The sequence below is a fragment of the Pollicipes pollicipes genome, unplaced genomic scaffold, assembly GCF_011947565.3.
Source record: "Pollicipes pollicipes isolate AB1234 unplaced genomic scaffold, Ppol_2.1 Scaffold_4219;HRSCAF=4965_pilon_pilon_pilon, whole genome shotgun sequence".
NCBI lineage: Eukaryota > Metazoa > Arthropoda > Thecostraca > Pollicipedomorpha > Pollicipedidae > Pollicipes > Pollicipes pollicipes.
The window spans coordinates 8,976,321-9,002,253 of record NW_023596448.1 but is presented as its reverse complement, the minus strand read 5'-3'; the positions used below and the strand labels follow the sequence as shown (position 1 = coordinate 9,002,253).

Below are 25,933 nucleotides of genomic sequence, written 5' to 3'. Positions count from 1 at the left end.
CAATCAATACAGAGTCCCTTATCAAAAATAACTCCGCCTATTCACTACAGTGGGGGGTGGGCGTGGGGTGCTTTTCGACTATCCGTACCAACTAAGGATAAGACCGAATCACAAGACACACACACACACACAAGGAGATGTGCTGACGACCGTCCGTTAAGTTCTGCCTCACACCGTGCGAAGACGTGTCGGCGCACGGAGCGCCGCCATCAGAGTTATCCGAGGAGAGACGATTGAAAGGGTTGTACACTGTCTGGCACACAGACCTGGCACACGAACACACACACGCGCACACAGCACGGGGACACGCGCGAACGGACACCGGCCGTGCGCCGCTGCCCCGGCCACATGGGCGCGTGGCTGGCCCGCCGGGCTCCACCGTCGGGCCGGGCTCGGGGAGCGGCCGTCCCGGGGGCGCACACCAGCTCGAGCGCCGCCTCCTCCCTCACAGGCTGACGTCAGCCCACCGGCGCACAGAGGGCGCGGCGAGCCGTCGGCTGCCGCCCGGCGCTCCGCCGCCCCGGTCCCGCCCGTGCGTCCGTCCGCACACCCCACTCACCCCACTAGCTATCTACACGTACAAAACGGCGCGCGGCCGCGGCCGGGGGCGCCGCTGGCTCCGCGGCCGCTCTAGCTAGCTGACGCCGCCAGCAATACCCATGGAATTCGGTCGGCGACGGCGGCGGCGGCGGCGGCGGCGGCGACGGCTGCCGACCGCGCTCTGGCCTGCTCCGCGACCGAGCCGGTGTCTGCGGAGGGCTCCGGCGCGCCACAGCGCCACCACACTCACCCGACACTCACGCGCGACACATATACGCGGCAGGCCAGCACAGCGCGAACCCAGGAGGTATCTTAGCGTACAAAAACGTATCCAGGCGGTATGTACAAGAGCGCCCGCTCGCCGGAGGCCGGCGCCAGCCAGAGTGACGCCTGGTGGCCGGCAGCGTCGGCCCGGCCGCCGGCTGCACGGCGCCGGCCTCCACGGTCGCCGAGAGCGCGACGGCGAGCCGTGCGGCGTCCCGCGGCTCGGGGGCGCACAGTAATGAGGTCAGCGCGCCGGCGCCGGACGAGGCGGCGCGGCCGGGCGCGGGCGGGCCGCCACGGAGGAGATCTCGCCGGGTCCGCGGGCGGGACCGGCCGCCGCCCCGTTAGCCGTCCGCCTTGGGGGGCGTGAACCAGCCTGCCGACCAGCGGATGCGGTTAGAACGCCGCTGGAGACAGGGTGCACGGGGCAAGAACACGCCTGGGATGGGAGGCAGGGGTTGGAATACGGCTGAGGCGGGGCGCATGGGGTTACGACACGGCTGGGACGGGACGCACGGAGTTACGACACGGCTGGGACGGGACGCACGGGTTTAACACGCGACTGGAACAAGCGCACGGGGTTAGAACACAACTGGGACGGAGCGCATGGGATCGGAAAACGCTGAAACGGGCACAGGTGTCGAAGAGGCCTGGGGAAGGACAGGGCGTCTGGAGACAAGAGTTATGCCAGCTGGAAAACACCGTCTTTCCTGATACACAGATAATTTGGGCACAGAATGACCTGCGACACAAGCCTAAGTGACGCGTCGCTCATTCGCCAACCCGCTCGCGTGTCGCTGACCGTAACACATTCACGTGGTTCGCGACGACTCGTGGAGTAAGATAGCACACTGGGATACTGAGCACACAGTGCCCACAGACACGATAAAAAACAACAAACAAACAATGAAGACACGCCATCAACGCGTACTCTTCCATAAAGCTCAGGTCAGATAGCATCAAACAGAACGCACAGTGCCAGCTCAGCACAGCACATTCGTGGGCGGATCCCACAGATGACGCCATCGGCCCGCGAGCCGCCCGCCGCGCGCGACAAATGGCACGATCACTTCACTCACCGTTCTTCTCGTGGATCTGAACTAAGGACTTGAAAGACTGCTTGGCTCTGGATAGGCTGTACTGTCCCTGTAAGCCACGGCAGACTGTCAGCGCAGTGACGCACGCGTGCACCTACACTGGAGGGTAATCACCGCACCGCGGTGGACGATGTTACGTGGAGGGACTGTCCACGACGTCACGCGGCGCCCATGGGTCAGTCCGGTGGCGCGATGATGCTTCCACGAGCCTCTCCTCCCACGGATCTATCCGAACCGTGCACTACATCCACAACACGCGTCCAACGAGTCTAAAGCTGATCTGAATCTCCGGCATCAGTTCTAGAGTGACCGGAAACAGGATCCAAACCCATTAGAAATGGACACCGACTGACGAAGAAAAACGACGTGGACTCCCAGTGCAATTCAACGGTAGCCAAGTTTCATTAATACACTTCACCTATTTCGCGCCAACATGGATCACAAAAGCTAATGGAGGAGGCGCAAGGTGATCCATCGAGAGGGAGCGGGCCAACGGCCAAACCAAACCACCGGTGTGTTGGGAGTGTACAAAGAAAAAAAAACTGGCGGGAGAGCGATGCACAACAGAATAAAGCACACAACTCAGCAAAAAAAGTCGGCTGCGGATCACAGTCGACAGTGAAGATAGCTTTCTTAACGGACTGGACATTTCACGAGGACTTCTAACCTTTTTCTCGTGAACGAGGCTAAAATGTGGCTAAGCCAAGCGCACTTTTCAACCTCAACGAAACATGCAGATATTAAGGAAAATGTTGCCTTCATTAACGACACCGTAACGCCGCGGCCTGAAATGCCGACGCACCGCTGGTCGGCACCGACGCTGCCAACTCTCCTTATAGTGAAGGCTAAAGCCCAAATTTCGCAAGCCCGATGTAACACGAAAAGGCGAATGGAGGGAGCAAAGGAAAATGACACCTGAGCCATCACAACGCGTGGATTAGGCACGCCATTAAAAACTATCCCGCCCATGAATCCAGTCCTTGTCTGGGACATGTCTGGGTACGCGAAGAACGTAAGATTGGCTGTTTCATGGTCAGTTCGCCATTCGCCAACCCTAAACGAGGAGAAAGCAGCTTAATCAATGGCTCCGTAGGGTTTCGAAGTCTTGTTTTCACAGCCCAGGAGATGGGCATACTTGCAACGTTTTATACCTTTGTGGTGTTTATATATCAAACACGTCCTTCAAACACGAACTACGAAATACGGTTGCCATAACAGCACTGACACCTTACAGCAAATACAAAACGAAAATGGCATGGGGGGGGGATTTGCGGAAAGGCGAAATAGATGCAGTGACCCAATGCTGCAGCGATCGACCCAGTGATCGTTTCTCCCGCCGCAGACGAACTTTACTAAAACCATATTTGGGGGGGGGGGGGCACCAAGGACGAAGAAAAAACCCAACCGAACCCAGGGGCCGCGATGCTGACCCTGGCCGCAACAAGCCAACAACATATCACACTCGGGACGGTGGAAATGTCTAGGTGACTCGCAACTACAAGCACGTGTCATGACAACACATGCCACGTATGGGCCGCTGTTCCCCTGCGTATGGTTGCTGTGCAACACCGCCAAGTGGAAGTGCCGTCTCGCCTCTGCACATGACATGCGTTATACCCGCGTCAAGCCTGCACTTCGTGAGGAAACTCAGCACGCAGCAGCTGACGTCAGCGGGTCCAGTCCTCCTCCTCCCTCCCCACCCGTCCGCCTTCTTCGCAGCGTTCCCATACCCAGCCAATATACAAACATAAGCAGAAGCATCTGAGCACGCAGTCCTTCCGCGGCCCCTCCCCACTCCTCATCCTCGAGGGGATCCTTCACGAGTGGTTCAATATCGGCTCAACGAGGTGTCACGCGCGTCGACAGCCCAGAGCACCTCCGGCGGTGATCAAGCTCTCATAGCGCGGTGGTAACAGCGAGTTCCACACACACGCTTACAGGCGCTCACAGTGCGTCGCGACCACACGCCTACAGTGCATCGCGCCTACAGACGCAGCACGCTCCACAGCAGGCACCTGCCCTCCACCCTCTCCTCCCACCCAGGCCACCGCCCTGGACGCCCGCCGCCACCGCTGGTCCGCAGGACGGACTCGGTCGGCGGCCGCGCGCCGGCGCGTGCCTCACCTTGTAGGCGCCCTGGTTGATGCGCGCCTTGCCTTTGACCAGGGTGGCGGTGATCTGCATGATGATGGCCTCCACCGTGTAGGCCGACGTCCAGCCCTGCTTGGTCAGCAGCTCCATGCAGAGTGCGCCTCCCAGCAGCACGTAGCCGTTCTGCATCACCGGATACACGACGCGCACGAACGGAGGCTCGAACGGGTAGTTGTCCTGCGGCGGCGGGCGTTCGGTTAGCGGGCGGCGGCGGTGGCGGCGGGGGCGGGGGGCGGGGGCAGGCGCCGCACCGACGGAAAAGAGGGGGGGGGGGGGGGGCGGCACGCGTGGGTACATTACAACCCTTATGCTTGGGACCAGCTGAGATGGAAGAAACCAACCGTACGAAGAGCAGCACCACACCAGTGTTCAGTGCAATGAGAACACGGTCGGCACGAATGTTTCCCGGTTCCGTGTAATTGGTGACTGCGGTAGCATGGAGCGTTATTTGTTGCCAAACAGCTGTTCCTATTAGTTAAATCACATGCGATTACTTTGATAGCTTCACGGGTACGGCACGACACAGCACTGGGCGGAGCGGCATGTCGGGCGGCCGCGTGACATTGGCTGAAATGTCCCGGGGATACGGCCCAACCACCGGCCAGGGATCACCCGACGCCAGCAACACAAGTCGGCATCAGACGCGCCGGCTCCGGATCGCATGCCGTGACGAAATTCTGTATGTCATATGGGCGTCGCAAGGATGGTCGACACGCGGCGCGATGCAAAACAGACGACCGTGTTATACACGAGAGTGAGGAGCTGAAGGCCTGAACCCCTTAGGTTGAGCGTATGCCATCACACATGGCAACCTCCGACCCCAGAAGACCTAAGTCACCGGCTACCGGCACATCGGCCCAAGCCACCGGCTACCGGCACATCGGCCCAAGCCACCGGCTACCGGCACATCGGCCAACCAACCGGCTACCGGCACCTTCGGCCCAAGCCACCGGCTAGCCGGCACCCTCGGCCCAAGCCCACCGGCTAACCGGCACATCGGCCGAGCCACCGGCTACCGGCAACATCGGCCCCAACCACCGGCTACCGGCACATCGGCCCAAGCCACCGGCTAACCGGCACATCGGCCCAAACCACCGCTACCGGCACCTCGGCCCAAGCCACCGGCTACCGGCACATCGGCCCGAGCCACCGGCTACCGGCACATCGGCCCAAACCACCGGCTACCGGCACCTCGGCCCAAGCCACCGGCTACCGGCACATCGGCCCAAACCACCGGCTACCGGCACCTCGGCCCAAGCCACCGGCTACCGGCACATCGGCCCGAGCCACCGGCTACCGGCACATCGGCCCAAACCACCGGCTACCGGCACCTCGGCCCAAGCCACCGGCTACCGGCACATCGGCCCAAGCCACCGGCTACCGGCACATCGGTCCAAGCCACCGGCTACCGGCACATCGGCCCGAGCCACCGGCTACCGGCACATCGGCCCAAACCACCGGCTACCGGCACATCGGCCCGAGCCACCGGCTACCGGCACATCGGCCCAAACCACCGGCTACCGGCACCTCGGCCCAAGCCACCGGCTACCGGCACATCGGCCCAAGCCACCGGCTACCGGCACATCGGCCCAAGCCACCGGCTACCGGCACATCGGCCCAAGCCACCGGCTACCGGCACATCGGCCCAAGCCACCGGCTACCGGCACATCGGCCAGCCCGCTAAGGCACATCCCAAGCACCGGCTAACCGGCACATCGGCCCGAGCCACCTGGCGCTGTTTCCAGGGAGTGGGTCCCACTCCAGAACGACACGTGAGCTCCTTTTTCTCCATGACGAGGAGAGAAGCCTGATAACGCAGATGCCACCAAAACGGGACGAAGCTATGCGAACACGTGTATCGGACAAATATGCCCGATACAAATACAGCAGTCATGCCTGACGCTGCCACTGCGGCCTCGGTCGGCGCGCGCCCACCCACCTCGAACACCAGGTTCAGCAGGATGTGGTCGATGCCCTCCTTGTCCTTGAGCTGGCGCAGGTCGCTGTATAAGTGCGAGTCCGGGTCCACCTTGTAGATCTTGACGTTCCAGTCGTACAGACTGTCGTTCTGCAGGTCCACCTTGAACGAGCCTGCCGAGCGGAGGGGGCGGGGGTGAGGAGCGCGCGACAAAAGGTCCACTCCAGCCCGACGGCGCGAATGACGTCATTCAGACGGCGCTGATGACGTGACTCAGACGCAGGCAGCCTCGGCTCCCCGCCGCGGACGGCGGCGTAGGATCCGCGGATCGAACGTGCCCTGGCTCCCGGAGCCCGGCAACAATGACACGTAAGCTATTAAAAGCGGAACCAGTGTTGCAGCGGATGGCCCTGCATGTAATGCGAGCAGCAATTTTCGATAAACATGCCAATCGTGTGCACACACGATTATGCACTACGGCACACAGTTCATTTCTGTGTGCGTGCTGGCTCTACACAGCACGAGTTAAGCGCCGAAGTACCTCGCAACTTGCACTACACTTACATAAAATAATAAAACCCAGCCCCAGAACGCGGCGGCAAGCACACATCGCCGGGGTACGGTATCAACAGTGTCCCTCCCCTCCCCCCTCCCCCCCGCGGACGGGGCCCCAGCGGACGGTACTCCAGAACCGTTGCCGGCCGCTATTCTGGTCCAGCGCCGAGCCGCGCCCGGCGGCGTCCGGCGCAATAACGCCCATCAGATGGGCCGGGGCCAGCCGGCACAGAGACGCGTACCGGAGGCGCCAGCACGACACTGGGACCGCGTCACCGCCAACAGCGCTCAATCTGCGTCTCAGATACGCCTCTGGGGACCTATGACAGACATGCTCCGGAGGCCTGCGGCAGACACACCCCGGGAACCTGTCACAGACGCGCCCTCGGGGACCTGTGTCAAACACACCTCCGGGGACCTGTTGCAGGCCCCCCGGGGGACCGTCAAAGGCACACTCCGGGAACCTGTCAGAGGCACACACCAGGAGACCTGTCAGAGACCCCCGGGGACCTGTCATAGGCACCCCCCCCCCCGGGGACCTGTCATAGGCACCCCGGGGACATGTCAGAGGCACCCCCTCCCCCCCGGGGACCTGTCAGAGGCATCCCCCAGGGACCTGTCAGAGGCACACCCCCGGGGGCCTGTCAGAGGCACACCCCCAGGGACCTGTCAGAGGCATCCCCCAGGGACCTGTCAGAGGCACACCCCAGGGGACCTGTCAGAGGCACACTCCCGAGGACCTGTCGGAGGCACACCCCCAGGGGGCCGTCAGAGGCACACCCCTAGGGACCTGTCAGAGGCACACCCCGGGGACCTGTCGGAGGCACACCCCCAGGGGGCTGTCAGAGGCACACCCCTTGGGATCTGTCAGAGGCACACCCCCAGGGACCTGTCAGAGGCACACCCCCTGGGACCTGTCGGAGGCACACCCCCGGGGGGCTGTCAGAGGCACACCCCAGGGACCTGTCAGGGGCACACCCCAGGGACCTGCGACAGACATGCCCCCGAGGACATGACACGAGACATGAGCCAGTGAGCCAGCCAGTCACGGCAGGAGCCGAACCACCCTGGACTGTGTTCCGGCTTTGACATGAGGCTCGGCATCCACCCCACAGCCGCTGTAACGGCACGGAGCCGGGGTAACATAGACGGCATTGAGTCGGCGACACGCCGCCCCGATGTAAAACAGAAGCAGCGCCATGAGCCTTGGATCCCGACACGGCCAAGGATGCGGCTCGCTGTTGAGCGGATTGACCGCTCAACGGCGGCGCCGACCGCACGTAAGGCGGGTAACCACCATGATTGCTATTGTTGGCTATGAGGTTCATCAAGCAGCTGACTCGGTGTTCGAATTCGGCCCGGGCTTCCACTCCGGCCTGGGCTTAGACTCCGGCTCGGGCGCGGGCTCAGGCTCGGGCCCGGGCTTGGGCTTGAGCTTGAGCTTGGGCTTGGGCTCGGGCTCGGGCTCGGGCTCGGGCTCGGGCTCGGGCTCGGGCTCGGGCTCGGGCTCGGGCTCGGGCTCGGGCTCGGGCTCGAGTCCGGGCTCGGGCTCGGGCTCGGGCTCAGACTCAGGCTCGGGCGCAGGCTCGGGCTCGGGTCCGGGCTAAGGCTCCGGCTCCGGCTCCGGCTCCGGCTCCGGCTCGGGCTCGGGCTCGGGCTCGGGCTCGGGCTCGGGCTCGAGCTCGGGCTCGGGCTCGGGCTCAGGCTCAGCCTCAGGCTCAGACTCGGACTCGGGCTCGGGCTCAGGCTCGGGCTCGGGCTCGGGCTCGGGCTCGGGCTCGGGCTCGGGCTCGGGCTCGGGCTAGGGCCCGGGCCCGGGCCTGGGCTCGGGCTCGGGCTCGGGCTCAGGCTCGGGCTCGGGCTCAGGCTCACGTTTGGGCTCAGTCTACGGCTCGCGCAGCACCGCTTGCGCACGGCCTCCGGGACTCAGGCCGGCCACGCCCTGGGCTTAAGTCCGGCTCAGGCACACCGTACCCAGCATTATGCACGACGCCGCGCCTGCCGTACCAAGACGTTGCATATCCGGTTGTTACAATCGGCGCGTTCTCAGCTGTTGAAGGCTGTCACAGCGGGCTACCTCTGTCAGCGTGAGCCTGCCGTGCTTGGCTGACCGGGCCTGGTCGCAAGACCCCGGCAGCTGCTAAAGCGGCGCGTCACAGTTACAGAGCGCGCTGCGCCCAGCCAGCGGTCAGCTCCCAGCTCTCCTGGACCAACGTCAGCTTTCTGCACTGCTGGGCCGACGTCAGCTCTCAGCACTGCTGGGCCGATGTCAGCTCTCAGCACTGCTGGGCCGACGTCAGCCCTCAGCACTGCTGGGCCGACGTCAGCCCTCAGCACTGCTGGGCCGACGTCAGCTCTCAACACTGCTGGCCCAATGTCGGTCGTTGGAGAGATTTGCTCGCATACCGCGTCGCGTACGCTTGACCCCCAGCTCGGGGCAGTGACTTCCACTACGTCCCTCCTCTCGCTCGTATCAGCAGCCAATGACGCCGCTAAGCCGTCGGTACCCGGGCGTCCCATCCCCGTGCTGAGATGGGAAGGCTCAAGGCTACAAGACTGGTAGCGTCGAGCGCCCACTATCACCTGACCACTCTCGGGCCCACCGAGCCGGAAATATGCCTGCCGTTACACCCGCTGACCATCACTCATAGTGTCGGCGGAACGGCTCGCAGGCCGCCTCTGTCATCACGCCAGGCTTATCGCCTTTGCAACCGTCAGGACGCCACACCTTGACACTCTCGGCCACCCGTGCCGCCCCTCAGCCCCCCGTGCCACCTCTCAGCCTCGCGGGCAGCCCCCGTGCCGCCTCTCAGCCCCGCGGGCAGCGGCCGGCGCGCCTCACTGACCGCTCTTAAAGCTGTCCGATCTGTAGATATCGCGCAGCTCCTTCATCAGCCGGTCTGTGGCCTGCACGCTGCCGCCGGTGGTGGGCCCGCGCGTCAGCTCCCGTGAGTGGTGCTGTCGCAGACGCTCCAGCGCCAGCTGGTGCTCCGGACACAGCTCCTTGTCCTGCGCTCGGCAGCCCACTGGCGTCAGCTCGGGCAGCGGACACGCCCCCCCCCCCCCCCCCCCCCCACACGCACACACGCCGCCGACCAGCAGCGCTATTCGCCAATATCAACGAGCATCACATAAATCTGACGTCAAATCATCATTGGAAGCCGACTTTCAATTCAAATAACTATACAAACCGCCAATATCAACAAGCATTACATCAATCTAACGCCACGTTATCATTAGAAGCGGACGTTCAATTGAAACAAAAACACAGTCACTAAGCAAATCAAACCAGTCATCACGAGGGCCTCTGCCCACCGACGTGGTTAAGTGGGATTGCTTCTAAAGACAGGCAGAATTTTCAATGATAGCGGAATGTCGAAACGACGACAACTGGAGCGAACGTCAGGTCCCCGCTCGTAGGACAATGCGTCTCACCTCCCAGTCTTCCCCCAACCACGACACGGCGACCCTCCCCGCCAGCCGTCGCCCCACAGGCCACGCACCGGGTCCTTATCGCCGGCGGTGGGCTCCTCCATCTCTATGTGCATCTCGTCCATATCCTCATCGGGCTCCAGATCGTCCTCGTCCTCGTCCTCCTCCTCCTCGTCGTCGTCCTCGTCGAAGCCGTCGTCGGCGGAGGCGGCGGCGGCGTCGGCGCTGCTGGGCGAGCCGTGCCGGAGCCGGCCGCTCTGGGAGAACTGGGCGAATGTGACGCGCAGCAGCCGCTCCAGGTCGGGCGGCGTCGACACGCCCAGCGCCGGGCACACCAGCTCCAGCAGCAGCTTCGTCTGCGACAGGATCTGTCGGGAGGCAGGGCGCGGTCAGAAGCGGCGTCGCGGGCGGGGCGGGTCAGAAGCGGCGTCGGCGGCCGGGCGGACGCGTCTGCTGCGGCGCTTTGCGGGATCCGCGACACGGATCAGACACAGCACGGGTTTAAGACACAGGTCAGACATAGCACGAGAGCCGTGAGAAAGGCCACACACGGCACGGGACCGTGACACAGGTCACACAGAACGGGCCTAAGACAGACAGCAACGCTGCATCTCCGGGACTGGTCAGTCACATGCTGTGTCGACGGCTGAGAAGTACGACCAGACACGACAGATAAACTGGCCTGTGTACATGACATGATATAATATACATATATATATATATATATATATATATATATATATATATATATATACTTACAAACGACAACATAATAATTTTCAAAATGGATACATACATATCTATATAATTGTCATATCTTGGCCCTCATGGGTCCGGCCACAGAGTCGCGCTTGCTGTGTGGCCCGTTCCAACACCCTAAGGGTTCAGCCAGCAGCCGGCGGGGGGCCACTGGTGCGGCGTCCCATGAGATCTGACCAGCTCCGCGGACCCGCGTCCAGCACGCGAACGGGAGGCTAACGTGTTGCTGAGGCCATGCCAAACATCGACCGTGGAGAGGCCGGCTCATAATCGGCACCACCAGTGTCGAAGGCTCCACTTACAGCGGTGGGGGATTACAATCGACACATGCAATCACCTCGTTCACGGAAAGGCCGTAGCATTCATAATCGGTGCATGGAACGGAAATGAGTCCTCAAACGTGACGCGTTCTCCACCTGGGATAGTTGTCAGAAGACTGCAGCACCGCAATGGTGTCAAAGATTCCAACAAGACAGGAAACAGCTCTCCTTTCAACGTGACGGGAAAATCTGATCAAGCACGAGTCACGAAGACCAGCGAGGTAGGTCGTCACTGATACTGGACATCGCTCTGTCACCACCAGCAGGTTATCGGGGAGGCAGGAGCGCCCATCCGCAGCTTGGCGGCGTCAAAACAGCCGCTGCACGGCCTTCGTCCCCCTCCACCTCCCCACCGCGGGCAGAGCCGCGCTGGGTGAGCGTCCACTTCAAGCTGATCCCGCGAAGCCCCTCCAGCGGGCCAGTCAAATCAGCCGCTGCACGGCCTTCGTCCCCCTCCACCTCACCACCGCGGGCAGAGCCGCGCTGCGTGAGCATCCACTTCAAGCTGATCCCGCGAAGCCCCTCCAGTGGGCCAGTCAAATCAGCCGCTGCACGGCCTTCGTCCCCCTCCACCTCCCCACCGCGGGCAGAGCCGCGCTGCGTGAGCGTCCACTTCAAGCTGATCCCGCGAAGCCCCTCCAGTGGGCCAGTCAAATCAGCCGCTGCACGGCCTTCGTCCCCCTCCACCTCACCACCGCGGGCAGAGCCGCGCTGCGTGAGCGTCCACTTCCAGCTGATCCCGCGAAGCCCCTCCAGTGGGCCAGTCAAATCAGCCGGCAGCGACCAGGGCGGACTGCGGCGGACGGAAGACTAGCGGCGCCTCCTCACCACCTAACGACTCGCCCCTCTGCGCCGGCGGCGTATCGACGGACACCGTTCAGCCGGCCGGGACGGGTCCGACGCGCCGCAGCCGCGCACTCGGGCCACCCTCGGCCGGCCGGGACGGGTCCGACGCGCCGCGGCCGTGCACTCGGGCCACCCTCGGCCGGCCGGGACGGGTCCGACGCGCCGCGGCCGTGCACTCGGGCCACCCTCGGCCGGCCGGCAGGATCCGTTCGGCGCTCCGGTCGCGGCCGTGATGAACGCCGCCGGACGGTCCGTGCTATCAACTGCCGGGCGACAGCTGTCGGCGCGGGCGACAGTACGCCCCAGCCGTCGGCTCGGGCGGCCGGTACATTGGTCGTGCGCCGGTGCGACAACACGCCAGCCGAGCCCGGCGCCAGTGCTGACGCGCGACGCCACGTGAAACCCCCTGCGCAGCCGCCACGTCATCACAGCGAACGGCGCCGGCAGCCGGACAAGCTGGATCGCGCGAACCGACGCCCCGGCGAGCCTCAGCCGACTGATGCGAAGAAGCCGCCCCTGGCCGGCGGCGAGCCGCAGCCGCCACCGGTCCGCAGAAAAAAAACCAGCCCGGAAGCCACACTGGACGACACAGACCTGGACGACAAAGCGCTGCCCCAGCCAGGCCGGCAGTCAGCGCTCCAGGGAGCGAGCCTGGTGCTGCGTCAGCCCCCGCACCGTCTCCCAGCGGACGGCTCCTCCGTCAGACCCCACACCACCTCCCAGCGGACTGCTCCTCCGTCAGCCCCCGCATCGCCTCCCAGCGGACGGCTCCTCCGTCAGACCCCACACCACCTCCCAGCGGACTGCTCCTCCGTCAGTCCCCGCACCACCTCCCAGCGGACGGCTCCTCCGCCAGCCTTCCGCCACCACCTGGCAAACACCGCCGTCGGGAAGCCCCACAAGGCCACATCGTCAGCGGTGCAGACGGAGCCCCGCTGTGGAATCAAGCGGAGATTGACGTCCGGCATTCCCACGTAACCCCAAGACGCCGGCATGCCACTGGGCACAGCCCCTGCTCTGAGTCACAGGGCTCCACCCGGCCGGACTTCAGTCGAGACGCCGAGCCGCGCTCCACACGCCGCCTCTCCGCAGCCGGGGCATCCCACCTGGTCGACGCGCCGCCACAGAACGGTCGCCGTCCTGCGTACCGGGACCCGGGACATCACGGCCTCAGCCGGACGGGGCGACAAAGAGCCGGGATCACGCGGCCAACGAGGCAGTGTTGTGTCCGTCTCCAGCGCCCGGCGGCTCACCGGAGGCCGCAGCAATGCCGTGGGATCTCCGCAGTGCCGGCGCCCGGCGGTGTAGACCCAACCCTGCGTCCGGTGTACAGGTGCGGTAAACACCGGTGTTGGGTGATTTGCATGCGCTGCGCGGAAAGCACACATTCAAACGATGTTGCTGTTTTGAAAACACCGTTCCTAAACAGCACCGCGCGAGTGATTCTGCGGCACCAAGCCATCTCAAAACATTTAAGGCCGAATTCTGGAGGCTTGGCATACAACAGCAGCCCGGAAGTTCGATATCAAGGGAGATTACCTTAAAGACCGGGGGACGAGCTTAAGGACGAGGATTATCACGACATTATCCTGCCATCGCGGTGACGGCGGCCGGGCCGCGTGCGGCTGCCGCACAGAGCAGCCACGGCTGGCGGCGGCGATAGTCAGCTGATGCAACGCAACGCCGATAACGGGACGGCCGGGGAAACCGAGCCGACCACGGTCGGCCGGCCGGCCGCGGCGAGCGCGCCAGAGAGGCGGGGGTGCGTGGCGGCGCCGGCCGTGACGGGAGCGGCGGCAGGGGTCCGACCCGGCCAGCTGATGGCGGACAGTGATAGCGGACCACCTCCCCAATGGAGGGGAGGCGGGGACCCTCCGTGGCCGTCACCGGGCGCTGGAGCCCCCCTCTCCATGGCAGCCGCGGACCGTCTCTGGCCTGTAGCGACATATGCCTTCCTTGCTGGGTGCTCGCCGATGACGTCCTCCTCACCCTCTAAACACCGATCTTTTTTCCGCCTGACTTCTGACGTATCTCCTGAAGATCGATGACTACTCAGCAGACTTACGGCCGGCGTATTGCCTTTACTCCTGATCGATGACTTCCTCCTGCGCATCACCAAGCACAGTTTGCTCTCTTCTCTGTCCAGCAGCCCGCCGCCGCTGCGACAGAGACCACCTCAACACGTAACCGACGGGTCAGGCGCCGCCGCCGCTCCCTCGAGCTTCATCGGCGGTGACACCCATCCTCCCTTCAGCCCCTTACCAGTCGCCTGCCGTGATCAACAGCCTCCCTCGTCCGTTCTCACGGTCGCCTCGTCACTGCCCGGCCTCGTCACCGTCCAGCCGCGGCGTCCCGTCACGTCCCGTCAGCGATGCGCCACAGCCGGCGCCCCCTCCCTCTCCCCCCGTCCGGCGGTTCGGTCTCGTGCGCGTGCGGGAGCCGGAAGGGTCGGCGGCGGCGCCGGCCGGCCGCACGTCACGAGGTCGGCCAGGCGGACGGAGCCGGAGCCGCCGCTTGGCAGGAGCCGGCGGGCCGCCGCTCGGCCGCGCGCCGCCGCGCCGCCGATGCCTGGCGGAGCGCCGGCACCGACTGACTAGTCGGTGTGGCATCGCCAATGGCCAGGCGCTGCAGAGTGCATCGGTACAAGAGTAGCACCAGCTCCCACACGACGAGGCATGTAACTTTCGGCCAAATATTTTAATATTCAGCTGAATATAACAATCTTCAACTGCATGTGTCAACATTTCAACTGCATCATCAACATCTCAGCTGAAACGTAACAATGCTACGAAAAGTAGCCGTATGAACAAAAATATCATACAAATGTCATTCAAGCACAACCCTTAATAACCTGTTTATCAATTGCAATACCCTAATGCTGCACATCAACACACATACACAAGATATCACAAATTTGATGGACAACGTTGTTGCCAGCCATTGCCAGAAAAGCCTGATAAAAGTAAAAAATTTCCTCGAGCGGATCGCGGATCTCATACGGTGGCATGAATCCACTAAGCTCGCTGCTGTACAGCCATTGAGAGTGGACGCCACAGGACGGAGGCGCCGACGCAGCAGCACGAGACTACACCATCCACGCGGCGCTCGTCATCCATGCATTCACGTGCATCCAGGCTGACGCCTCATTCAGCTGACCGCGGGTCGCAGGCTCTGGATGAGTCACACCTTTGACGTCAGACGCGTCCCTGTATCGGTGGCCGACCGCTCGGGAACCCCCAGGGGTTACGCTTACATGGATTGTCGGTTACACAAGACGAGCTCAGAGCCGACCAGGTCCCACGTCACACATCCGAGACTGACCGGTTCGGCGGGCCATTCGGACGTCTGGAACAATCCCCCCGGGAGTGCTAACCCCTGCACGCCAGGGTCACGACCCCGGCACATTAGCGCTGGCAGCACCCGGTGAGCGGAGAGTGTTGTAGTCACGACACAGGAGGGGCGGCAGACAGAAGAGCACCACAGAGCTGCGCCACGCCGCCCGACTACAAGACCGCCCAACTCATCATCTGTGGCGAACTCTATCTAAATCTATATAATCCGCAGCGAAATTTGCCATCTAGCACCACACGGCAAATTTTTTTGCGATTTGAATTCAATTCACGTGAGCCACACTTTTGCTTTCTATTAGCAATCACCAAAAGACGAGGCAGAAACGCAAAAAGGCAATCGATAGTCGAATGACATGAGGTATGATAGTCGACAGGCGAATGACACCGAGTATGGCAGTCGATAGTCGAATGGCACGGGGTATGGTAGTCGATGATCGAATGACACGGAGTACCACAGTCGACAGTCGAATGACACGACGTGTAGCAGTCGATAGTCGAATGACACAGGGTCTGGTAGTTGATAGCCGAATGACACGGGGATAGAATGGCAGCCGAACTGGCACTGTGTGAGGGTAACGTCCAAAGTTCAGCCCGCAGCAAATGGTCACGCTGCGCCGTACCATCGCCCTCGCAGACCTGGCACCAAAGTCGGACGGATCCCGAGCCGAGGCGGGGGGGGGGGGGGGGGGGCGGAGAGGGCCTGGTCTGGCGTGCTGGTGACCAGGTTCCAGCGGGGGGTGGGGGGTGACCTGGTCCGGCGGGGTGGTGACCGAGTCCAGCGGGACGGTGACCGGTTCCGGTGCATCGGTGATGAGGTCCGGTGGGGCGGTGGCCAGGTCCGGCGGGGTGGTGACCAGGTCCGACAGGGTGGTGACCAAGTCCGGCGGGGTGGTGGCCGGGTCCGGCGGGTAGTGATCGGTTCCGGCGGGGTGGTGACCGGTTCCGGCGGGGCGGTGACCGGGTCCGACGGGGCCGCTACGCCCAGGCCTCACGCCGACCGGTCCGGCCACTTCAGGCCGCTCCACTCCAAGTCGGGAGCGATCATACTCCAAGTGTCGCGTCACAGCGCCCCTTCCTGCCTCGATTATCCGCCGACAACCCTTCAATCCTCCACGTCGATTACAACGCCAGATTGCAGCGGTTTGTGTGGTCTGACATAGTGGTGTCACTTCGTATACTTCTGAAGGCCCAGTAATGTCAGATTTTAACAACGGGCATATGTCGATGCATGCAAAGGGTGACTATTGAAATGGCCATCGCAGACCAAAAGGGCTCTACTGCCACCCTCACCGGAAGGCTCTACTGCCACCAAAACCAAGTCTCGCCGAAAGTGGTTTGCCGGTAAAACCACCTGCAGCGGCACTCTACATTGGCTTCATGCAAAACCGCATCCGTGACAGCGCTACCCACGGGCGGAGTAGCCGCCATGCTATCACCAGCAGACCGCACGACAAGCCAGAACAGGTGGCGGCAAAGCCCAGTTCTGGGCGCACGTGTGGCTGCGCGCGGCACGCAGCTCCGATGGTGCCAGCCGGCCGCTCAGCTGCTGCACGCTCACAACCGGAGCCGCCGCGAGGCGCGTGGTCCACAGGCCCCGAGACACCCGTCAGCTGACGGCCCGCGAGCCCTGAGATGCCCGTCAGCTGACGGTCCACAGGCCCCGAGACACCCGTCAGCTGACGGCCCGCGAGCCCTGAGATACCCGTCAGCTTACGGTCCACAGGCCCCGAGACGCTCGTCAGCTGACGGCCCACAGGCCCCGAGACACCCGTCAGCTGACGGCCCACGAGCCCTGATATACCCGTCAGCTGACGGTCCACAGGCCCCGAGACGCTCATCAGCTGACGGCCCACAGGCCCCGAGACACCCGTCAGCTGACGGCCCACAGGCCCTGAGACGCTCGTCAGCTGACGGCCCCGAGACACCCGTCAGCTGACGGTCCACAGGCCCCGAGACACCCGTCAGCTGACGGTCCACAGGCCCTGAGACGCTCGTCAGCTGACGGCCCACAGGCCCCGAGACACCCGTCAGCTGACGGCCCACAGGCCCCGAGACGCTCGTCAGCTGACGGCCCACAGGCCCCGAGACACCCGTCAGCTGACGGCCCACGAGCCCTGATATACCCGTCAGCTTACGGTCCACAGGCCCCGAGACGCTCGTCAGCTGACGGCCCACAGGCCCCGAGACACCCGTCAGCTGACGGCCCACGAGCCCTGATATACCCGTCAGCTGACGGTCCACAGGCCCCGAGACGCTCATCAGCTGACGGCCCACAGGCCCCGAGACACCCGTCAGCTGACGGCCCACGAGCCCTGATATACCCGTCAGCTTACGGTCCACAGGCCCCGTGACACCCGTCAGCTGACGGCCCACGAGCCCTGATATACCCGTCAGCTGACGGTCCACAGGCCCCGAGACGCTCATCAGCTGACGGCCCACAGGCCCTGAACGCCGTCAGCTGACGGCAGGCTCGCGGAAGACAACGGCCAATGTGGGAGCAAACGCTTGCAGGATTGACGGCGGGTAATCAGTGTTGCTGGGCAACGCTGCCAGCCACGCTACTGTCGTGATCAGACCGGTGGCGTTAGTCACGGAATGATACCGCAAAGTCCGTCACACTCCTACTGCAGTACAGAACCACAGCTGTTCAATCAACGCCGACACAACTTGCAAACTCGCCGCCGTCCAGACGCAGACGAGTTCCGAGTTCCCATCCGCCTTTGTCGAGACGCGGACGGCCCTTCGCAACAGTGCCGGCAATGCCCCTTCGCCGCCCGCCGGGAGGAGCGCACGGCTTGGGTGGCGGGCGGACCTTCGCAGTAGCGCCGGACGGACCCCCCCCCCCCCCCCCCCCCCCCCCTGCCGCCCTGCCGCCAGGAAGAGAAGCGCGGCTCGGGTCCCGGCGCGGTCAGCTGAGCGGCTGACCCAGTGCCGTCAGCTGGCCGCCCTCAAGGTCACGGCCAGCTGGCCGCCGGCCCAAGCCGGACGCGCCGACCACCAGGGTCACTGACCCTGCACCGGGCCAGACAATGAACCGGGCCGCCACGTGGCCGCAAGAGTCTACTGCCCATCGCGTCGTCCTGCTCCGCTCTTCGTGCACGACGTCGCCAGCGCCGGGCTCAGAGAAGGGCTTTAAATGCCGCCCCTTTTTTGCATCTGGTTGCGAGCCACACGCCCGGTTATTGATCACACCCGATTGACGAGGCTATAAATGGCATCACCAGGCATGCTCCGCTATCCGTGCACAACACCGCAAAGGGGGCATCCTGCGATCACTATGGAATCGCGCCGCATTCGTCAATAGTCGTAAGCAAACTAAATACCGAATAGTCAAACCGGCCTGACGTGCCCATAACGGCGACCAATGGCAGCGGGCTCCGGCAGCGGCGGCGGGAGGGGCGCGACGGCCCGGATGTCGGCGAGGGGGCGCTGGCCGGCGGCGGCAGGTCCGGCACCAAGGTCAGCGTCGGCCGGCGCCGCTGACCTCGCCGCCGGCGGCCAGCGCCGCGACGGCCGCACCGGGGTGAGCCGGCCGCTGTGGCCCGGCGCCGGCGCCGGCGACCGGCGCAGGCACGGGCCCGGCGCCACCACCGACGCGCACCACCCAGCCGACTGCGACAGGCCGCCAGCGTCGTCAGGCGCAGCCGAAAGCCCGCGCAGACAACGCCTGTGCTATCGCATTCAAGCATGGAGCCGCCTTATGTCGAAGGCCACTGCAGAGCGCGCGGACCGCTGTGTGCACGGAAACTATCTGCAACATCAGATAAACGAATAATCGTCGGCCTGCATAAACAGGGAATAACTGATGTGTCAACATCTGACGTTTTCATGCCGACATTATCCCCCGCACCACAGATCGGGGCACGACCAGGAGCACATACCGCCATATGTGACACTGCCTTGTCTAAATTTTTAACGCCGGCACATGGAGTTCTTAGAAAGTGCGAAGGAGGGCGACAAAGCCTATTTAAAGTTAATTTTCCGGGTATGGCCATCAGCCTAATACTAAATGTTCTCAAAAAGCGGAAGGCGGGGGGGGGGGGGGGTATGGCCCCTGGCTCCCACGTACGTCCATGACACTTTATGCAAAAAACATGAACTCCGCATTGCGATATTCGATACCAGACCTTGCGAGAACAAGGTGAGCAAAAAAAAAAAAAACAACAACAACGACAAAAAAAAAACGGAAAAGATCAAACCAAAGAATCAAAGCGAAGTACCCCAAGAGAGAGTGACAGTTGCCCCGCATAATCATTATTTGTCCTGTTTTCAACAATGCCCCCACCTTTTCGGCATTGGAACAGCCCTATCATTTAGTTTGTCTTACCCCGACCGGTTCACCATTGCTTAACACGCTTTATCTGAATATCAGTATTCAATGCTGTCTTCCGAAAACACGCGCGCGCGCCCTGACCGTCAAGACGTGGAGGTGAAGGTCAGATAAGCGTTTGGACTGTGCTCACGCTAGGCTCTTGAGACACGGGCAAACTTGGAAGGGCAGACTGCGCCTGACACACTTCATATCAAGATGACGTACTACGCAGAAAGTAGAACAAGTCCCTCAAATTGAACGGCGGACGTCCCATACCAGTGACACAAGCATAATATAACAAAACGACAAGCCAACTATGAAATCGCCCAGCATTCTATTAAAGGAACCGAGCATTCCCACCGAAGCTAGATCGACGAGCACCAATGCAGCACACGTTGGGACTATACACACCCAAGATCAGGAAAGGAAAGGCACAGGCAGAGACCGGTAATGCCACCAAAGGTCCGCCTCTGCATGGTGTCCATCCACGCTCGTTCATAAATCATGGAAGAAGGGGAGTTGACACGGACACAGCGGACATAAGGGCGCGTGTGCGTGACCATCACGCGCGTGTTCGTGAGTCCTGCAGGTGCGCGCCGACCGCAGGACGCCTGGGCGCCCGGCCGAGCACCGGTGGTTCCCGGGCCCGTGATTCCCGCCGCACTCCTTCCACCGACCGTTTGCGGAGGGATTTCTATCTGTTTACAGTGATGGACAACGCTATCTGGCGGCCCCGGACAACTCGCTGCTGCGCATACGAGCTGCGATCCACATGCAGCTGATGCAGGCTGTCAGCTGTTCCGTCACAGGCAAAGCGCTCACATCCTTGCCTTGACATAATTTCCCTAAATGCCTTTTATGAGCTGAATTGATGGAGGAAAATGCGTTTTGCTTTCAAGGCCCATCTAATGTACGTAGAAGATCACACATATAAGAACGCTTCTGTGCCATTGCTTTAAACCGCATTTTCAAAATATTATTAGCCTGAAACTACCAACGAATAATGTCCTTTGTAATAACGCGAGACACCTTGCAGACGAAAGCTCAAAACCTTGTATGGCTCAAAACTCGTTTACAGTTAAAAACATTAACACGCGAACCTATTAAGAAGATCACGAAAGTCAGAACTAATCATAAAACAGACAGTCCACCACAATAACAAATGCTGAACATGACGGCACTTGTCACACTATGGTCACTACTGAGTTTCAGGTCCGTCGCCGAATGCCTATGCGTCTGCCCCACCTGTATGCGATCATACACTGTACTGTGCACGCACACTTGCACTCGATTCTGTCGTTTTTTCTCCTAATTCATCCCACTTGTCCGCCAGTGCCCAGCGGAGCTCATCATTCACATCCCCCTCCCCCTCCCCCCCCGGCAGCGAGCCTCCTACTCCCGGCCCGCAGCTGCTCACTGTGCTGGCCCAGTGACCCCTCTGACGCACTGCCCCCCCCCCCCCCCTCTCTGCCAGCGACCCTCCGTCTCCCGGCCCACAACTGGCCAGTATGGTGACCCAGTGACCCCCCGGACGCACTGTCTCCCCCCCTCCCCACCAGCGAGCCTCCGACTCCCAGCCCACGGCTGCTCAGTGTGGTGACCCCGTGACCCGCCGGGCACGCAGCCGCCGCCGCTCTTACGTGATTGTCGGCCCCGGACGTTGTCGAGAGCGTGTGCAGGGCGTTGGTTATCACAGGGTCCTCCGTGTCGGCGAACCAGACCGGTGGCGTCCGCGAGTACGTCTCCTGGGGGCGGCCGGGGCGCATCGGGTCACACGCAGCCACCGGATGTAGGGCACTGACAGTGCGGAGCCACCGTGACACACCGCCACAGCTCTCGCCCGGCGACGGCTGGGAACAAGTACTTGACATAGGGTCACGAACGTGCCCAGTCTGATCCCCCTTGGGTGACGGATGATGTTGATCACGATTGATGATGGTCCGATGACTGCACATGTTTCTACGCATTCGCAACGCCCGCTACACCGCGCTTCGAGCGCACTGCGTCATCACTGATAACATGGTCTCATTGACAACATGTTTCCAAGTTGTCAATGATTAATCTGAGACTTAAAATGACATCATGGCATGGAGTCACAAGATGACATAAAACATCAATCAGGAGATGGTGATACCAGAAAATGTGCCATTACATGACTGGATGAGAAAGATGTGCCAGCACAAAGACAGCAATGCACTTGATAGACCAAGCCATTCAGGCTTTCACAAGACATGCTAGCATAATATGAGCATGAACAGCTGCCACTCAATCCAGTTGGGAAATGAGCTGGAAAGTACTCTACTAAGGAAAGAAAGCACTTGGAAGCAAGCAAAAGACCCACAAAATGATCTAATTGGTTGTGAAAACCACAAAAAGCAATGCCAATGGCACTGAAAAAAGCCATAGTAAGTGGAATGAAACTCAAAACTTGTAAGATTTTCATAGGAAGTAGACCAAGTGGACTTCACACAAAACTTGGAACAGGGGAGATGCAGCTGGGCATCAGGCATAGTGGTCTTTATGCCAATGTTGCTTTAAGAGGGTCTTCTGACCCACAAACCATGGTAGTTACAAAATGCATGATGCTTGCTTTTGTTTACTAATGTTGGGGAGGCCATCAATTACATGAATTCCAAGGGTGAAACCAGGACTGTCTCAAGCAAAGGGCTTAGAGCTCCAAGCATATGATTGCACAGATTTTCAGATTTCTTTCAGGAACCTTCTATGGTAGAAGGAACTGGTCAGTGGGGATGATCCTTGCACACTGGGCCCCTCCCTTGGCTGTGCCCCTGATGGATTCACATATCTTGGAATCAAATGGAAACCCAGCATTATAGAATCATACCTGACATGTGGCCTTGGAATAAAAACCAATGACCCAAAATAAAAAATTAATGCAAATTACCAGACAACCCCACTTAAAAAGTACTTGCCTTATGACTCATTCTCTAAGTGTGGCATACTTATATTCACATCATCATCCATCATTGTCCATGCTTATATTCACAACACATCATCCATTAATTCCCAGGATGGTGTTCTTAAAAATCAAGGTAGGTACAGACAGCAAAACATCTCTAACATTTTGCTCATCAATGCACCACTTCAAGCTGATTTCTAATCAACATTTTTCAATTTGATGGCAGAGATATCACAAGGAGCCATAAGAGAAATTTGGAAAAAAGCTGTCCCAACACATCAATGGAAACCATTCTTCAGGCAAATATATGCAAATTGGATAATGGTTACCATGAGTTACTTACCCCAGATGGCACAGAATTCATTCTGAACTGATGTCAAGGAGCATGATGAGCTCTATTTCCAGCCTTAATTTTTGCACAGCAGATAATTCAATGTTTGAGCAAGTCACAAGCACATAGGCACAAAATGTGGGAGAAGATAGTGTTTATTGTCATGATAGGCATTTTCACAAAGTGTTACAAACACAACAAGAATTTCATGGGAGTTCAATTTCATTCACAAAATCATGTATCAATATGACATTTTGTATCTGCTTCTGACAAAACAAGTTTTCAAGGCTTTGCAACCAGCAAGAAACTAAACTAATCTTATGGTAACTGATACATATCAGTACCTCGCACAAGAGTAAGAGAAGCTCTCAATTATGAAACAAAATATCTTGAGGGGACATAACATATTTGCCAAAGAGCTCAGGAAAGACATGATAATTATGAGGGTCTACACCAAGAAGTGGTCATCAAGGTTTAAGCAATAACATCTTCTGGATGGTGTTGTTCATGGGAACACAACTTTATGAGCTAAAGAATTAAATTTTCAGTATTAACAGATACCAAAACATAAATATTTTTACTTTTACCAGCACAAATTAACAAAATACTGCATGAAGTAAATGAGCTGCAACCATTAATTCTGTCATTCCTAAATTCTGCTTACAATCTATCAAAAGCTGCATGCTACAGCATCATGAGTAACCAGATAATGAACACAAAATTGTACTGTTAAATAGCATAATGAAAGAACTTTTGTGTTGCTATGTAGCAGTCAATGCAATGTTATGTAGCCATTTGCCAGACATATTGCTCTAAGGCTAAATTCACTGAATATGAGCAGGGTAAGTCAAAGAGTGCTGGCAAACAGAAATGTACCAAATGAATCCAGAGTACACCACATCATTCTTATTGTTATTTTTTCCTCACATGGTTGTAACACTTACAAAATAAGCCAGATCTTAGGCACATTCATTAATTCACAGAATGGTTTTGAAAAGTTATGATAATGACTGTCTGTGCGAATGCAATGCATGCAAACGCAGCTATTGTAAATAGCTAAGGAACCACCAAAATCACACCTCTTCTCACTACTGACAAGGTACCATGTTAGTAGGCATCACAATCTACAAACATGATGGACCTGAACATGATCTTGTTATGGCTGGGGCAAACAATGAAAGTTATGATGGCTTCTTTATTTTTTTACAAGGGCAAATAATAAAACAGGTGGAATATCATACCATGAAGCAGCTCATGTCACTGGATGCCCAGTATACCAAAAATCCACGCAATGCACATTTCACCACTTATACCAGGTAGGTGAGCTGTGTTTCAGGCTTGTGTGTGGGAGCTCACACTAGGCCAACATCTTCCTTTGCCCTTTTCCATTTCCCTACATCTTCCAATTCTTTTTGTATGAAACACTTCCTCAAAGCATGTTTCCTTACAGTTACCCTCACAATATTATTTTCAACTGAAATATTGACTCTAGTCTGCCAACACTTCAGTTGGTGACAACTGTGTGCCAGACTCAGAGAACTTTATCTAAATGTACATGCTCTAAAATTTTAGCAGCATTGCTGTTGCTATGCCAGACATGTTTGATGCAGCATGTATTTGTTTAATGTCAGGCCTGTAGCCAACACCAGGACAGGCTTTCCATTTTTGGGCATTGGCCTGGGTTGAAGAAAATGACCAATATAACTCATTCTCTGACCCAAATTGAGCAGCCTGGTGCCTTTTAAGGGTGGGATTTAAGCTGTGCTTCATGACATGCCATGATCCTTACTATTACTTACAGATTGGCTGGCATTCAAAAATCAAATTGGCCACATAATTAATGATTGCTCTACTTCTGGTGCTATGAAAAAATCAATGAGAAAGAATTACCAAACCAATAACACTACTTCATACCTACACAGAGACAATGTAATGAAACAGTAAGCCTAAGCAATGACATTTTAGGGCAGTAAGTGGAACAAGGTATGGTGGCTGACGGCACATGCAAGTGTGTTCTGAGGAATATGCCATCCTGCTATAATATTTCGAGCAGTGAAATAACACTGATACCTCATGAGCAAGCATTGCAGAGTTGGCTTTAGTGGCAACTTAATAACAATGCACAGAATGTCCTAAACCTGAGACACTGACCTTGAATTCTTCCCAGATAGCAACAAGGAAATATGGTTCCCAACACATTTCATGACCCTATTCTGCATTGTAAGTCCTACTGCACAATACAATGTTGCATGTTTTACATTATATTTACATGCATCATGTTGAAAGCTTCCAAATTGAACAAACCAAATGGACACTATCAAGACAAAGAGAACAGCCAATGCCACTTGCACAACTCAATGCAATATGGTGCTGCAAGAATTTAAGACTCACCGTGATATGGGCATGAATATCATGCTTCTTTCCATGCCTTCCAATGACACGGCACGTAAGTTCATCTACACTGGCACTTAGCACCTGGAACCTCTCGTGAGTTTTCGGAAACACATGTTCGAGAGTCTTTATTTCTGCCTTCAAAGTGAGCAAGCAAGCCATTCCTAGTCCCTCTTATGCCTGCGGTGAAAAATGTGAACAGGGCCAATATGAAAGTGGCCTAAATTCACCTAATCACCGGACAGGCGCCGTAAATTACGGCCACACCGCACTACCCCCAACACAGGACGTCGCTGTCCTCGCCAGACAATACTTTTCTGCTCAGCAAGCGACAATTGCAGCTCTATGCGCAGCATTCGTAACAACGAAACAAAAACTTTCGCTGTAAATGTACTAAGGGAAAACTCCCACCAATCAACCTCCTTGAAAATAAAATTAAGTGCAATTATGTCACCTTTAAACCCTTTATTAGCTGCATCAACGGCTTTCTCAAATTCAATTTTTCTTATCATGCTGGATTTTTCACCTTTCTTATCAATGACAAGTAACTGGTATATTGGATATTTTTGATTACTACTAGCTGTAGCTTGCCGAAATACGGTTTTGTTTATTTCTGTTTTTCGACATCCGAAACTACAGATTTTACGACGGCTAGGTAAGCTTGTGTTATTCAGGGGAGGGCGGCGGCGAAACATGACCCTTGTGGTACCCTCTCGGCTACATTCCTTGGTGCTTGCAGGGGCGCAG

The 25,933-nt window shown here is 58.7% G+C and overlaps 1 protein-coding gene across 1 annotated transcript; it reads right to left on the bottom strand.

Annotated features, from left to right (window-relative positions):
- Positions 1–1,040: 1,040 nt before the first annotated feature.
- Positions 1,041–25,498, bottom strand: LOC119095846 (ubiquitin-conjugating enzyme E2 Q2). Its single transcript, XM_037218697.1, has 8 exons — positions 25,187–25,498; positions 21,185–21,289; positions 10,029–10,325; positions 9,372–9,534; positions 5,992–6,143; positions 4,026–4,229; positions 1,884–1,950; positions 1,041–1,180 (listed from the first exon to the last, which is right to left on the bottom strand). The coding sequence occupies exons 1-8, from the start codon at positions 25,346–25,348 to the stop codon at positions 1,149–1,151; spliced, it is 1,182 nt and encodes a 393-aa protein (XP_037074592.1). The 5' UTR covers positions 25,349–25,498; the 3' UTR covers positions 1,041–1,148.
- Positions 25,499–25,933: the final 435 nt, after the last annotated feature.